General features: G+C 43.2%; 1 protein-coding gene across 1 annotated transcript in view; it reads left to right on the top strand.

The window, feature by feature from the left end:
- ANKH (ANKH inorganic pyrophosphate transport regulator) overlaps nucleotides 1–14185 on the top strand; it is a 123782-nt gene that overhangs the window by 82951 nt on the left and 26646 nt on the right. Inside the window, exons 3-6 of the mRNA XM_033154377.1 lie at nucleotides 4867–4985; nucleotides 7863–7946; nucleotides 9414–9584; nucleotides 10950–11084. Coding sequence (XP_033010268.1) covers nucleotides 4867–4985; nucleotides 7863–7946; nucleotides 9414–9584; nucleotides 10950–11084 — 509 coding nt within the window. The remainder of the gene's footprint in view (nucleotides 1–4866; nucleotides 4986–7862; nucleotides 7947–9413; nucleotides 9585–10949; nucleotides 11085–14185) is intronic.

Genomic DNA, 14185 nt, shown 5'->3' with positions numbered 1-14185 from the left:
TTTTTGCTTATACGGCTGGTTAATCCATTTCTCCTCCACATCCTAAAACCCGGTCTGCTTATGTGCATATTTCTTGAAGGAACTGGGGAGACGTTTTGTGGCTAGACTTCTCTGCCTTGACTAGGAGTGGGGAACCCCATGTTTAGGGATTGATTCCTGCCCTTCATGCCCCTCTCTGTGGGTCTTCTCTAAGTCATGTGCTCCCCAGCTACACCAGGCCACAGCGCTCACCAAACCTGTTCCACATTCCCCAGGGTAGCCTTGCTACAGGGGAATGTGTCTTGTTGGTGTGTGTGTGTGTGTGTGTGTGTGTGTGTATGTGTGTGTTTCTCGAAACCTCTGTTTTTTGCTGATCTGCAGTGTAGCCACCTGTGCAACGCTCTTTCCAGTTTAATATTTGCGCTGACCACATTTGCACCTGCTCCCACCCACCGCTGGAACAAAGGATTTCCGTGGCATCTGGTTGGATGCTGTAAGAACAAGATTCTGGACTCGGATGGGCCACTGGCCTGGTGTGGCAGAGCTGTTCTTAAGTGCTTATGATTCATACAAATGTGCGGGAGCTCTTTCCCGGCCACTGCATCATTTTTTTACCCAGGTTAGAGTCCCCCCACAAGTCTGAAGGTGAATGGCTTTAAGCAAAGCCGTGTTGGTCTGCCATAGTCAAAAAAATAAATAATAATTTTTTTAAAAAAAAATTCCCTTCTAGTAGCAGCTTAGAGACCAACTAAGTTTGTTCTTGGTATGAGCTTTCGTGTGCATACATCTGAAGAAGTGTGCATGCACACGAAAGCTCATACCAAGAACAAACTTAGTTGGTCTCTAAGGTGCTACTGGAAGGAATTTAAAAAATAATAATATTTTATTTTGTTTTGGCTTTAAGCAAGGAACCTCCTCTACTTGTGAAGGCTCCCGGCTCAGTTTACAACCCTGATTTTGAAGACCTGGCCTTTTTTAAAAGGCCTTTGCTTAGTTATGTCGTTTTCACCAGTTATGAAAACCATGCTGTGCTATTTGTGTGCCGCTGGCGTCCGTCGGAACAGGTTGAATATTGTTAGCCTGTTAATTTGAATATATATTGGGGCTTTTAAGGGATTACGTTCTGTTTTTGTTACTTCTTGTTCGCTGTCTTCAGAGAAAATAGGTGGGATGGAAATGTTTAAAACAAATAAATTCACTGCAGGCTAGATGAAGTTGTGCACAATGGGATTCTCTGTCTTTATCCTCTTTTCGGAGTGATACAAGCTACTTAACGTGTGATTAAAATGAGTATACTAATACCTTCCCCCTCTCTGTAAGCCTTGTCTTTGCATAATGATAGAGTTCTCAAATGTAAGGCCCTGCACGGCAGAGCAGAGTGTATTATTGGTGCTAAGTAACTCTGGGACCCAGGTGGCGCTGTGGGTTAAACCACAGAGTCTAGGGCTTGCTGATCAGAAGGTCGGCGGTTCGAATCCCTGCCACGGGGTGAGCTCCCGTTGCTCGGTCCCAGCTCCTGCCCACCTAGCAGTTCGAAAGCACATCAAAGTGCAAGTAGATAAATAGGGACCGCTCCAGCGGGAAGGTAAACGGCGTTTCCGTGCGCTGCTCTGGTTCGCCAGAAGCGGCTTTGTCATGCTGGCCACATGACCCGGAAGCTGTCTGCGGACAAACGCCGGCTCCCTTGGCCTATAAAGCGAGATGAGCGCCGCAACCCCAGAGTCGGACACGACTGGACCTGATGGTCAGGGGTCCCTTTACCTTTACCTTTAACTCTGGGAAAAGCAGTAGGTGCTTTTCACATCTCCGTACATTGCACTGTCTTGCATTAATGTACCTTACAGTGCAATCCTATATATGCCTGCTCAGAAGTAAATCCTACGGAGTTCAGTAGGACTTACTCTCAGGCACGTGGGTGTTGCATTGCAGCATTAAAAGTTGTAAGAGTTACAGTGAGTTTAATGAGGCACTAACATGCCTCTGGACACAATATATTTCCTCAAATTAGCTGAGTTCAAGAACCATTAGCTATTGACGCCCTGAGGCTGTGAGCAGCCGTGATGTGCTAGCTTTCAATTTTAGACGTTTTCATCTGTTTTATTTACAGCATGGCTAGAAAATGCAGGCTCTCTCCAGAATCACTTGAGACCTGGCATTATATTTGGCCAGCGTTCAGTTACCTGATAACGTCTTTGAAAGTAAATAATAACAGCCTATTCAAGGAAGACTTTCTTTTCATGATGTAAATGGTATTAAATGTAATCCTCCCAAGTCTCAGGCTGGGACCTCTTTTTCTTCCAGCTCACAAATGCGTTTTACGAACAAAATGAATCTTGACAAACTTCCAAGACTTTTGCTTAGAGTTGATGATCAAATGTTGAATGAAAAAAAGGTTTATCTATTTCCTATGCACAGCTCACCCCAGTGGTGTGATAATTAAACAAGGGTGAAAATACCAGAATAAGAATAGCAACATAATGCTGCGGTAATGAGTGAATTGTACCAACCACTGAAACCATCTGAGACAGTTTAAGAATGAAGGATTTTCACCTGGTGTAACAAAGTAAACCCAGGTGTGTCCCCCTCCTCCTCCAGGTGTGTTGGTTATTCAGGCCTTGTAGATTTATCCACTTGGACTTTACACTGTATTTTCACAGAAGCATCCAGTCCATTTTTTTTTTTTTTACTTTTCTGGTTTTGTCACTCCGAAACTGATCCTTTAGTGAGAGCCTCAACTTTGCACTATGGTATGAAATACTAAAAGGAAAAGAGGTTTTCGCAGGCAAATCTCACAAACCATTTGTTGTTTGGGTACCACATATAAGAATGTCCCTGCTCACAGATGAAGTCTGCTCTCATAAAGCTGCTGTTTTCAAATATTTCAGAGGGAGTATTCACAGCTAATGACTTTATATTGCAACGGTCAGGCGTCCATAGATTTTAGTTGGCTGTTATTAGGCAACCATTATATTTGATTCCTTGCTCCCAAAAGTCTTCTGGCATATATAGAGGATTTAGAGGAGCTGTCAGCCTTTCACGTGCAGCAGGATTTGAATGATCTCGGAAGCTGGGATAATCGCTTTTGCAATTTTGGAGGTCTTTTTTAAGTGCACAACTTAAGCAAGCTATTCCTGCCCTCCCCTGAGTTCCAGAGGAAGGACTGAGCGAGCTGTTTCGCATTTTTGCCGGGATGTGCAATTCGTATTGTCGCTCCCGTAGCACGAAATTAGTAATTGGCTCGCTTTTGTGTGATGTGCTTGCAAATTCTGGCAAAAAAAAAAAAAAAAAACGAGAGAAAGATCCCGCTACTTAACTTCCCCAAGTCCTCTGGGCGTGCCAGTGGATTCACGAAGGGACAGCCTCTGTCTCTCTCGTGGCACAGAGTGAAAGAGCTGGCCCCAGGGTAATCCGTGGAAAACGTCAGAGGAGTAGGAGGGGTCTGTGATGGAACTTGGCAAGCAGTCACCTAGAAGACATTCAGGGGTGCTAGTAGCAACATGGCAACCCCAGGTAATCGTTTCTGACTCACCGACTGAGTCACAATTTATCCTCCTTCATGGTGCTTGTCAGCAGTTGCCAGAGTTACGTAGGAAAAGGTTGTGTGTGTGTGTGTGTTTTAAAAATGTGTACAGTATAATATTGTAACTTTCTACATTCTAGTGCAGGGCTTGTGTGAGTTTTGGTATCCATTAAATACCTCTAAAATTTCTCAGTGCATAGCAGCATATTGAAAAATACATTGACTTGCAAACTATTGCTTGTTAGGTACATTTTAGTCCTAGTTTGGTGCTTTTAATTACCCAGGAGCTAGATGTGAGGCCAGATTTGGGAGCTGAGGTTGGGGAAAGAGTGATTTTTTTGTAAAGACTAAAGCAAGCAAGGTTTCTATTTAAAAAAAGTGTGTGTGTGTGTGAGAGAGAGAGAGAGAGAGAGAGAGAGACAGACAGACAGACAGACAGACAAGCAGACAAGCAGACAAGACAAGACAGCTGTGTTGGTCTGCCATAGTCAAAATAAATAAATAAAATAAAATAAAAATGTCCTTCCAGTAGCACCTTAGAGACCAAGTAAGTTTTTTCTTGGTATGAGCTTTCGTGTGCATGCACACTTTTTATTTTCAAAACAAAATAAAATAAAAAATTCCTTCCAGTAGCACCTTAGAGGCCAACTAAGTTTGTTCTTGGTATTTTGTTTTGATTAAGAGAGTGGAAGGGGTTGGGCAGCGTAACAAAAGCATTAATGTGAACTCATTTAATTTTGCTAGGTTATGTTACAGAATTGTGGAGTTGGAAGGGACCCTGAGGTTCATCTAGTCCAACCCCTTGCAATGCAGGAATCCCGCTCACAGCTGTCCCTGGATGGGCTCAAACCTGGTGAACAGCCAGACGCATGGACCCATTCTGCCACAGGAGGCTATTTGTCTTACTTCTGAGTAGATATTGTAAGGATTGCACTGTAAAACCCTGTTGAATTTAGTGGGGGTTACTCTCGGGTAAGTGGGGTTAGGATTTCAGCCTTAGTCTAGAACAGGCATAGGCAACTTTCGGCTCTCCAGATGTTTTGGCCTACAACTCCCATGATCCCTAGCTAACAGGACCAGTGGTCAGGGATGATGGGAATTGTAGTCCGAAACATCTGGAGAGCCGAAGGTTGCCTATGCCTGGTCTAGAAGAAGCTGGTGTACCTTAATTTAAAGCAAGTTGGTTTAAGTACACCTGCTAGAATCATTGTTGAATTGGCTTACGACAGCAGCCCATCAAGATGGTGGTGTTAGTTGTTCCTCCCCGCTCCTCTTTTCTCCCTCTTTATGCTGAACCACCCAAAACAGACCTGGGTGCGTTAGGTATGTGATTTTTTTTAAAAAAATGATTATATTTATTTTTGCAGCATACAGTGATTTGGGGTACTACATAATTAACAAGTTGCACCATGTGGATGAATCGGTGGGAAGCAAAACACGCAAGGCCTTCCTGTATCTGGCAGCGTTCCCATTCATGGATGCCATGGTGAGTCTACAATTTAGTTTACTATCCTCACTCTTGGACGAAATGGCACAATGGATGCTTGTTCCCTGTTTTGTCCTAGTAGTGGACCCATATAAGCACTTTGCTGACCTCTGATTCATAGGTTTCACGGTTTCTAGATGCCTGGTTTGCACGTCACATTAAACCATAGTTTAAAACAAACTCTGGTTTAATGTGAACGAGCAGCATGGTGGTGCACACAGCGTTCAAAATGTCCCAGGCGCATGTCATGAGGCTGAGGGTACGTTTTATCATATGTGGTGGGCTTGTAAAATGGTAAAAGAATATTGGGAAATGATAATTAATGAATTGGAAAAAAAATGTTTAAAAGTCCCTTTCCCAAAAAAGCAGAGTCCCTTTTTGTTGGGGATAATTCAGAGGGAAATTCCCAGGTGTCAAAAAATAATAATGGCAACTTAAACTGATGGAATATGCTCAGCTTGCAGATTTAACATATAGAATAAGAGAACAAGAAGAATGTACGTTTAAAGAAGATTGGAAAATGTTTACTGAAAATAGTGTTTATTTAAAAACGCTGGTAGTATAAAGATTAAAACTGTAAATAAGTTTTTGATTGATGTAACAATGGATTACTGAATGGTTTAGTTGATGTAAAATACACAGGGATGTGTGGTATGCAAAATGAACCACAGAAGGAGAAGAAGGGAATTAATTGATTTAAGGTTGTTTAAATGAATATTTTGAAATGTAAATTAGAGTATATGTATATGTATATGTATATGTATGTACAGTGGTACCTCAGGTTACACACGCTTCAGGTTACATACTCCGCTTCAGGTAACGCTTCAGGTAAAGAACTTTGCTTCAGGATAAGAACAGAAATCGTGCTCTGGCGGTGCAGCAGCAGCGGGAGGCCCCATTAGCTAAAGTGGTGCTTCAGGTTAAGTACAGTTTCAGGTTAAGAACGGACCTCCGGAACTAATTAAGTTCTTAACCAGAGGTACCACTGTATATCTGTATATATGTTTATATGTATATAAACCCGAAATGTCCCAGGTGCATTGTGCACCTGGCTATTGGCCACTTGGGGACGCGGGTGGCGCTGTGGTCTAAATCACAGAGCCTAGGGCTTGCTGATCAGAAGGTTAGCGGTTTGAATCCCCGCGATGGGGTGAGCTCCCGTTGCTCGGTCCCTGCTCCTGCCAACCTAGCAGTTCGAAAGCACGTCAAGTGCAAGTAGATAAATAGGTACCGCTCTGGTGGGAAGGTAAACGGCATTTCTGTGCGCTGTTCTGGTTCGCCAGAAGCGGCTTAGTCATGCTGGCCACATGACCCGGAAGCTGTATTCCAGCTCCCTCGGCCAGTAAAGCGAGATGAGTGCCGCAACCCCAGTCATCTGCGACTGGACCTAATGGTCAGGGGTCCCTTTACCTTTACTATTGACCACTTGAGAGCAAGTGAAGATGCCTGGGTGCCAAGATGGTGCCTGATGTCTCCACCCTGTAGAATTCTGTCTGTTATATTTTATCTGCACAATCAGAATGAACTTCAGGAACCATATTGAAAAATACAACTTTTGAGCCGTCTGGCCCCAAAATGGCAACTAGGCATTCCGTTTTGGAGACTGTGACGCTGGTTTAATGAGCCTCTTGGCACCTAGTTTCTAACACTGGTTGCACGCTGCTCAAACGTTCTCCTGGCGCTCCTTACCCACAGACAAGACGATCTGGAGTCTGGCTTGCTGTGTCATTCAAACCCAGGCTTGTGGTTTGTTTCTCTCCAAGGAAACCATGAACAGTAGTCAAAGTTTGTCCTTGGTTTACCGCTCATGATTTGTTTGCAGGAAACAAGCCATGAGCTCGGGTTTGGATGGCACAACAAGCCAGACTGCGGCTTGTTTAGTCTGTGGCATGGCAGCGGCAGGAGCAGGGGAGGAACTTTTGTGCAGCACGAACAGCACATTTTAAACTACGGTTTAGTGTGATATCTGAACTGCGCCTCTTGACTATACAGCCTCAATTTCATTTCTAAATATCTTAGAAAAAATAAATAAAATTTCTGTCACTTCTTTGGAAAGTGCTTATTAGGTGTGAGCGGTTAGTAAGATACTTAATGTTTCTTTTAAAAGACAAATTCTATTTTTTTTTTTTTAAAGAGATAGTTTATTGCTCAGAGGGGAAAAAGCAAATTCAAAACCTCCAACTGCTGAAATCTCAGCTAGTTCAGGTTTGGGATTAAAGCAGCTAGTCAAAATACATCTATTTCTCTCTCCCAGCCGTTTCACCTGACCTGGTTTTGTTGTTTCTATTTTGTTGTTTCTATTGTTGTTGCCATTTTTATAATCTTTACCGTAACTGTTTCAGATTTCCCCTTTGCATACGTGCACTTTTTCATGTCAACCCCTTGTTTGCAATCCTTTGTCGTCATGTTCCCACTTTGTGCAACATTGTATATTTGTGATCTTTCAACTGGACCTGTGAGCATGAAGGGCTTTTGCCCACAAAGGAACAGCATCCGGCTGCACATTAGATGTGGAAGTCCGAGCAGGAGAAACCTACGTGCTCCATAGGAGCTAAAACCCTGTGTGATCAGGGTTTTAAGCTCCATTGAAGTCTCTGCACATAGAGTTCACATGCCGTGGCATGCCTTACTAAACTAAGGCAAGGTTTCCAGACCAGCCAAATGTCTGCCTGCATGCCCAATGATATTTCTAGTTTCTCCTACTCCCCATAGGCTCCCAAAAGCAGCTTCAGAGAGCCCCTCAACCTTCTGGAGCAGATTTGGAGGGTGTGCCAGGAGTTGCAGGGGGGAGGAGAACCAGGGGAGGAGAACCAGGAGAAGACCCATTGCCTGAGATTGTGCTAAACTGGCTCTCACCCATTCTTCTCTTCTCTTCAGGCTTGGACCCACGCAGGTATTCTTCTGAAACACAAATACAGTTTTCTGGTTGGATGTGCCTCCATTTCAGACGTCATTGCTCAGGTAAGGATTTATTCATGTCACGGCTATTTCTACTGCAGAAAGAGCTGTGCCAAATCTGTACGATAACCATACTTGGAACAGTCTGGGTTTGCAAGATTATCTATATATATTGATATATATATTTCCTTTTGAAATGGAGTGGAAATAGATCTGCTTGCTGACATGGGGACTGAAGAGTTGACACTAAAGACATGTTAAATCTTATGGATCTCAATTACTGCGAGTTGAGTCGCATTTCTCGATAATATAGTGGTATATTTTTTATGATGATGATAATAATTATTGTGTTGCTGAGTAGCTGGATCTAGCTAAGCTACTTCCTGCTCATGTCATTATAGCCAGTATGAATTAATGTGTTGTGCATTAGACAGCTGCGGAATAGATGTTATTAAATCCACTTTTGACTGTCTTTGTGCTTATGCTATATTTTGGCATTCTTCCTTCCCCTCTGAGCCAATTCACACAATTTGCTTTTGGATAGAAAAGTCACAGCAGATAAATTTTCTCTGTCAACTTTCGTGCGGTAAATTAGATGTTGTAGAAGCATCCTTGTGTGGTAAAAGTGCAAGTGAACTGCATTTCGAAATGGGAATCCCTTAAAAATGTTGGTGTGAGTTCTCTTTCAGAACATTTTAAAAGTTCCCTAAAGAAAATTGTCAAGCTTCTTTCTTTGTGGTCCAAATAAAAAATTACTGTATTTTTCGCTCCACAAGACGCACTTTTCCTCCTAAAAAGTAAGGGGAAATATCTGTGTGTCTTATGGAGCGAATGGTGGTCCCTGGAGCTGAATTGCCCAGGGGCCAAAAGAGGACTACGCTTTTTATTTTACAAAGAGAAAAGGGGGTGTTGAAAGGACCCTGCTCAGCAGCTGATCAGCAAGAGATCGGGAGACAGATAAGAGTCCTGGGCTCCCTTTCAGCCCTGCCCTCCTTTGTTGAATGTGCTGCATTCCCTCATACTGCATATAATACAATCTTATCATAGATACCCTTTATATATTATATTGTACGGTGGTGCCTCGCAAGACGAAATTAATTCGTTCCGCAAGACTCTTCGTCTTGCGGAAATTTCGTCTTGCGAGGCACCGTTTCCCATAGGAACGCATTAAAATTTAATTAATGCGTTCCTATGGGGAAAAAGACTGCAGTCTTAAAATGCGGTGTGGCACGGCTCCGGGAGGGAGGGAGGGGGCCGTGGGATCGCGCCGCCATCTTCGGTGGGTGGGCGCGATCCCACGGCCTCCTCCAGACCGGCACTGGAGCCGCGCGGCGCCGCGTTTGTGCTGTAAAGGCTTACCTTTTCGCTCCGTTCGGGAGGGGTGTTGTCCGCATCCGCCATTTTGGATCGACTGCCCATGTCTATTTAGTTTTCACATCGGAATTCAGAATCTTGTTTTCATAACCAGCCTTTCTTTCTTTCTTTCTTTCTTTCTTTCTTTCTTTCTCCCCTTTCCCTTTCTCTTGACAGGTTGTTTTCGTAGCCATTTTGCTCCACAGTCATTTGGAGTGCAGAGAACCTCTCCTCATCCCTATCTTGTCGTTGTACATGGGAGCCCTTGTCCGATGTACCACCTTATGCCTGGGCTACTACAGAAACATACATGATATCATTCCGGACAGTAGCGGGCCAGAGATGGGGGTATGTTTTGATGCATTTGTCGATCTCGCTATATGATTACATTCAGTACACCAGGATTGCAAAATAGAACCCCCCAAAAACCACTGGCCCTGTTTACTTTAAACTACTTGCTCATCTGCCTGCATATACTTAAGCAAACCCACTTGTATCATATGAAAGACCAGAGCTGAAAAACAACTCTCTTCCATTTGCTAGACAACTGGGAGAAGCTTTTGAAAGTGATGGTTACTGCAGGTTAATTGCTGCTTAACAGGCTTACAGTACTCATTTATAAACTAAGTTTATAACCTTAGCAACTAAGGGGTTGCTAAGGTTATAAACTTAGTTTATAAATGAGTACAGTCACCCCCTTTTATACCCCAAAAAACACACTGCCTATTATTATTATTATTATTATTATTATTATTATTATTATTATTATTATTATTTTGTGCTAATGATAACATCCACCACAGTGCTATACTCATTAAAGGTAAAGGGACCCCTGACCATTAGGTTGAGTCGTGTCCGACTCTGGGGTTGCGGTGCTCATCTCGCTTTACTGGCCGAGGGAGCCGGTGTACAGCTTCTAGGTCATGTGGCCAGCATGACTAAGCCGCTTCTGGTGAACCAGAGCAGCGTACGGAAATGCCGTTTACCTTCCCGCTGGAGTGGTACCTATTTATCTACTTGCACTTTGACGTGCTTTCGAACTGCTAGGTGGGCAGGAGATACTCAAACTGGCAATTAATTGCTGCCAAGTAATAACTTACCGGTACTTCTCTTACATCCTTCGATGTATGGAAGCTGTGACGATGCCCTGATATTTTATACAGAATAAATTTGTATTTTTGTTGCTGCCTTGTCTCTGCTGATTGCAATCCTCGTGCCATAGCCTTTCTCTTGGCCATTTCTGTAACCACAGACATTTCTTTCTGTGCTGTAATTTTAAGATGTCAGCATGATTAGCATAGAGCCAAGGAAATACACAGATAGTTGCAGGACCATTTCTGAGTCGCTCAAAGCGGCATACCTTTAAGAATGCTTCCTTGCAGGAGTGTATATCAGAATGGATTTGAAAACATTAAAAATATGGCACTTCTTAAATCCATAGTTGCAGATAGTACTTTTGTTAGGTGCCAGAACACTTTTTCTCATGAATTGAAAGCCCAGTGCTGCAATAATCCAAATCATGTAGTCTCAAATTCTATATCTTCCTTTTAACTTACTGGCTGGTGATATACGCATGCTTACGTGGTTCATTGCTCTTCTTTCTGCTTGCACATATCATATCCAACATTTGGAAAGGAGATTCTTTAGCTATTCTGCTGGCTGCATTCAGGTGCTCTCATTCACAAGGACTGTATTTTCTCGTCTTGCCCGCAGGGAGATGCTACAATAAAAAAGATGCTAAGTTTCTGGTGGCCTTTGGCATTAATTTTGGCTACTCAGAGAATCAGCCGGCCAATCGTCAACCTCTTCGTATCCCGAGATCTGGGTGGCAGCTCAGCAGCAACAGAGGTAGGAGTCCTTGGTTTCCCTGTATTTATTCAGAAAAGTAGAGGGCCCGGTTCCCTCTCCAGCTGTCTCTGTTTTTCCAGTCTGGTTCTTTAGGAATTCATTCTGCTGCTGTTAAAAGTCCTCAGGGTATATGAAAGAAACCTGCAAGCTTTTACGTGGAGTTTTTCCTAACTCTGAGAATCTTTTCCTGACCGCTTCTGAAACTATAGCATTTTCTTTCACCGCTGTCACGACTTAAGGGCCAAACTAGATGCTACATGGACCTTCTGTATTATTTTTCCTCAGCATTTTTTCTTTTAGAAATGTAAGCAGCCTCAGCCAACTGCCGTTGTGAGTGGATGAAGTAAAAGTGGATCGAAGCTGCTCAACCCTTCCCCCTCCAGACATTTTTCACCGAACAAAATACACGGACCCCATATCTCTTTCCCCATGGATAGAAAAAAAGGAAACCCAATTCTTCTGCCCTGCCCACTACTGCCATTTGAGTCTGATTTTTAAATTATTATTTTAAAACATGAAGGAAGAGAGAAACAGAATTCTGTCCATATTTTCTTCGGCCATTAGCCGAGCATTACTGTTTCCCCCCGGTTTCTCAGATCTTGAACAGAGTATTTGGTAACTCAGAAAGCAAAACAAAGAGACTCATTTAGAGTCTGATTCTTCGCTGACTCATGCCTTGTGTGAGCAAAGTTATTGGGCGAGATTCAGAGAACTGTGAGTGGTCTTGCGCTTACGGAACTGTCTTCTGCTTCCTGCCACACTGCCCAATGCCCTCTGAGATGTTGGTCCTGAGGGTAAAGTGACCTTCGGGAACGGCATGTTTAAAAATATGGCGGACTGTCAGTGGAGGGAAAACGCACACTGGCCTCTAGTGCAAGTGTAAGTGCCTTTCGGCTTGTGCAAGGAACATTTAGATGTAATACCTGGCCAGTTTTTTTTGTTTTTAAATCTCTCCTCCCCAAATTCTGAGACCTCTCTGTATGCATACCTGAACCACTGGAGCTGCTTCAATATGGCACAATCCCATGGGCATAAACGGGAATAGCACAACTACGTGGGCTGGGTTAATTGCACGGGACTCTTTTATGAAAATCGAAAACTCCTGAAGGTGTTAATGCTGCAGGCAAGTCAATATTATTGGTCCCTCCCACATGACCAAGCTGTGAGCAAGGCTCCTGTATCGTGTTGAATCTTTTATACAGCATATCGCAATTTTAGGCACTTTACAGGCAAACAAACGAATGAGTATAATCGTACCATACTGCAGTGGCTCACATATTGCAGAGTGTACATGCAGGGGAGGGGATAAGATTTTACCAGATTATTGCCCAGATGTTTGGAAACCTATCATTGCAGCCCATATGAGCTGGAAATATTTTTTTTTTTTTAAATGAAGCTCAGATTCTTAGTATATTTCCCCTCACTGGTAAATTCCACACACTTGCAGAATATGCACAACCCTTATTATAGGATTATATTCCTGACAACTTAATAAACATTAATGTAAGGACGTTCAGTGGTTGCTCATGAGAAATCAGCCGAACGGAGAACTTCTACAAACTAAGTTCTTTATTGTGCAGATATTTACAGTGGAGCAAAAGTTCAAACGTCCATCTCATCCCTCCGCAGAGTCCGGGAATGAACCCTTCCGGTTCCTGGTCCAGCAAAAAAGGCACGGGATCCTGAACCCCCGCCTCCCCCTTCCACGTCTTTCCTGTTTGCGAACTCGGGGCATGGGAACCTGTCCCTGTTCCCCGCTTCCCCCTTGGTGCGCAGGCTCTGTGATCCCTTCACAGCCCCTGCGCCGACTTCCTGCCTCTAATTCCCCCTCCCCACTGGAGGAATGGTCGCTTCCTCCTGAGGAGGGGGATGACGAACTGGTGCACAAAGGGGGTGGTTCCCTGTACTGCAGGCACTCCTGGGATGCTACCAGCCGTGGGGAGGGGGGTTTCCTGACAATTAAGGTGACGGCCTTTTTATGTATATTTCTGCTTGTGATTTAAAGTAGAATAAGAGGAAGTGTATAGAATTGTATCATGTAGTTGAACTTCAGAGTTCAAGCACCTGGAAATACTTAATTGCACATTTTCCGGTTACTGCCCGAAATGTTTGTGCGATTAATATTTTAAGCATACCACTTTAACGTGGTTTCAGTTGCTAAGTGCAAAGAATGCATTCACTCAAAAGCAAATACTTCTCATATTATCTATCAGCTGATAGCTGACTTCATTAGTGCCTATTGTCCGTTTGTTCTTTTCGCTTCCGTTTCTGAAAGCATCACTACTGAAAGAGAAAGCGCTGGCAGAGCCAACAATCGGATAAGCCTGCCAGCACACAAGCTGAGTGTACTGCAAATTTCTGTACATGGCGCTGCCAGTAGCCCTTGATTTTGGCAGGAGGAGAAAAGAAGGAACTCTATGAAAAATAATGAGTTTGCATGTTTTACTTTGTTCCTGGATTTTTTGGTCAGGTGTTGTATTTGGCTTAGATTTGGCCAAGTACAGATGTAATCTTCTAACCATGGTTTGGAAATTGGAAATATGCCATGAGCTCATGCTCCCTGAGCATACTTCTGTGCAAATCCCCCTCACTTTTTGAGGCTAGCCATTGTTCAGTGTTCGCTCTGCAACCGTATTCGTGCTGCGAACCTTAATTCATAAATATGGTTTTTCTCCTAGTGCCAACACAGCTATCTTTTGAGCAGCAGGCAAAACTCTTTTCTCTTTTCTCAAGCTTTTAAGTTCTGGGCATTTAAAAATAATTATTTATTGAATTATAAAACAAACAGGAGCATAACAACACATACAGTTAGGGAGAATTCATCAAATAATAATTGTTTTAAGTGTCACATTACAAAGCCACTCATCTAGTATTAACAGTGCAACAACATGAATAGAGGAGTGCATTTTAAAAAATAAATCACAGTGATGAGGTCCTAGTTACACACTTTGCTTATAGGCAAAGACCTTTGCAGATCATTTGCAGTAGCATAAGCAATAAACTTCCACCTAACGGGGTAGTAATTGTCTGGGTCTTCAGGTCCTTTTGAGACTTCTAAATTGTGTGTTGCTTTCTCAGATGCCGCCAGATTCCAGACATTA

Source organism: Lacerta agilis, chromosome 7 (genome assembly GCF_009819535.1).
Source record: "Lacerta agilis isolate rLacAgi1 chromosome 7, rLacAgi1.pri, whole genome shotgun sequence".
NCBI lineage: Eukaryota > Metazoa > Chordata > Lepidosauria > Squamata > Lacertidae > Lacerta > Lacerta agilis.
Note: the sequence above shows the minus strand (reverse complement) of the source record. Positions and strands in the feature narration are given on the sequence as shown.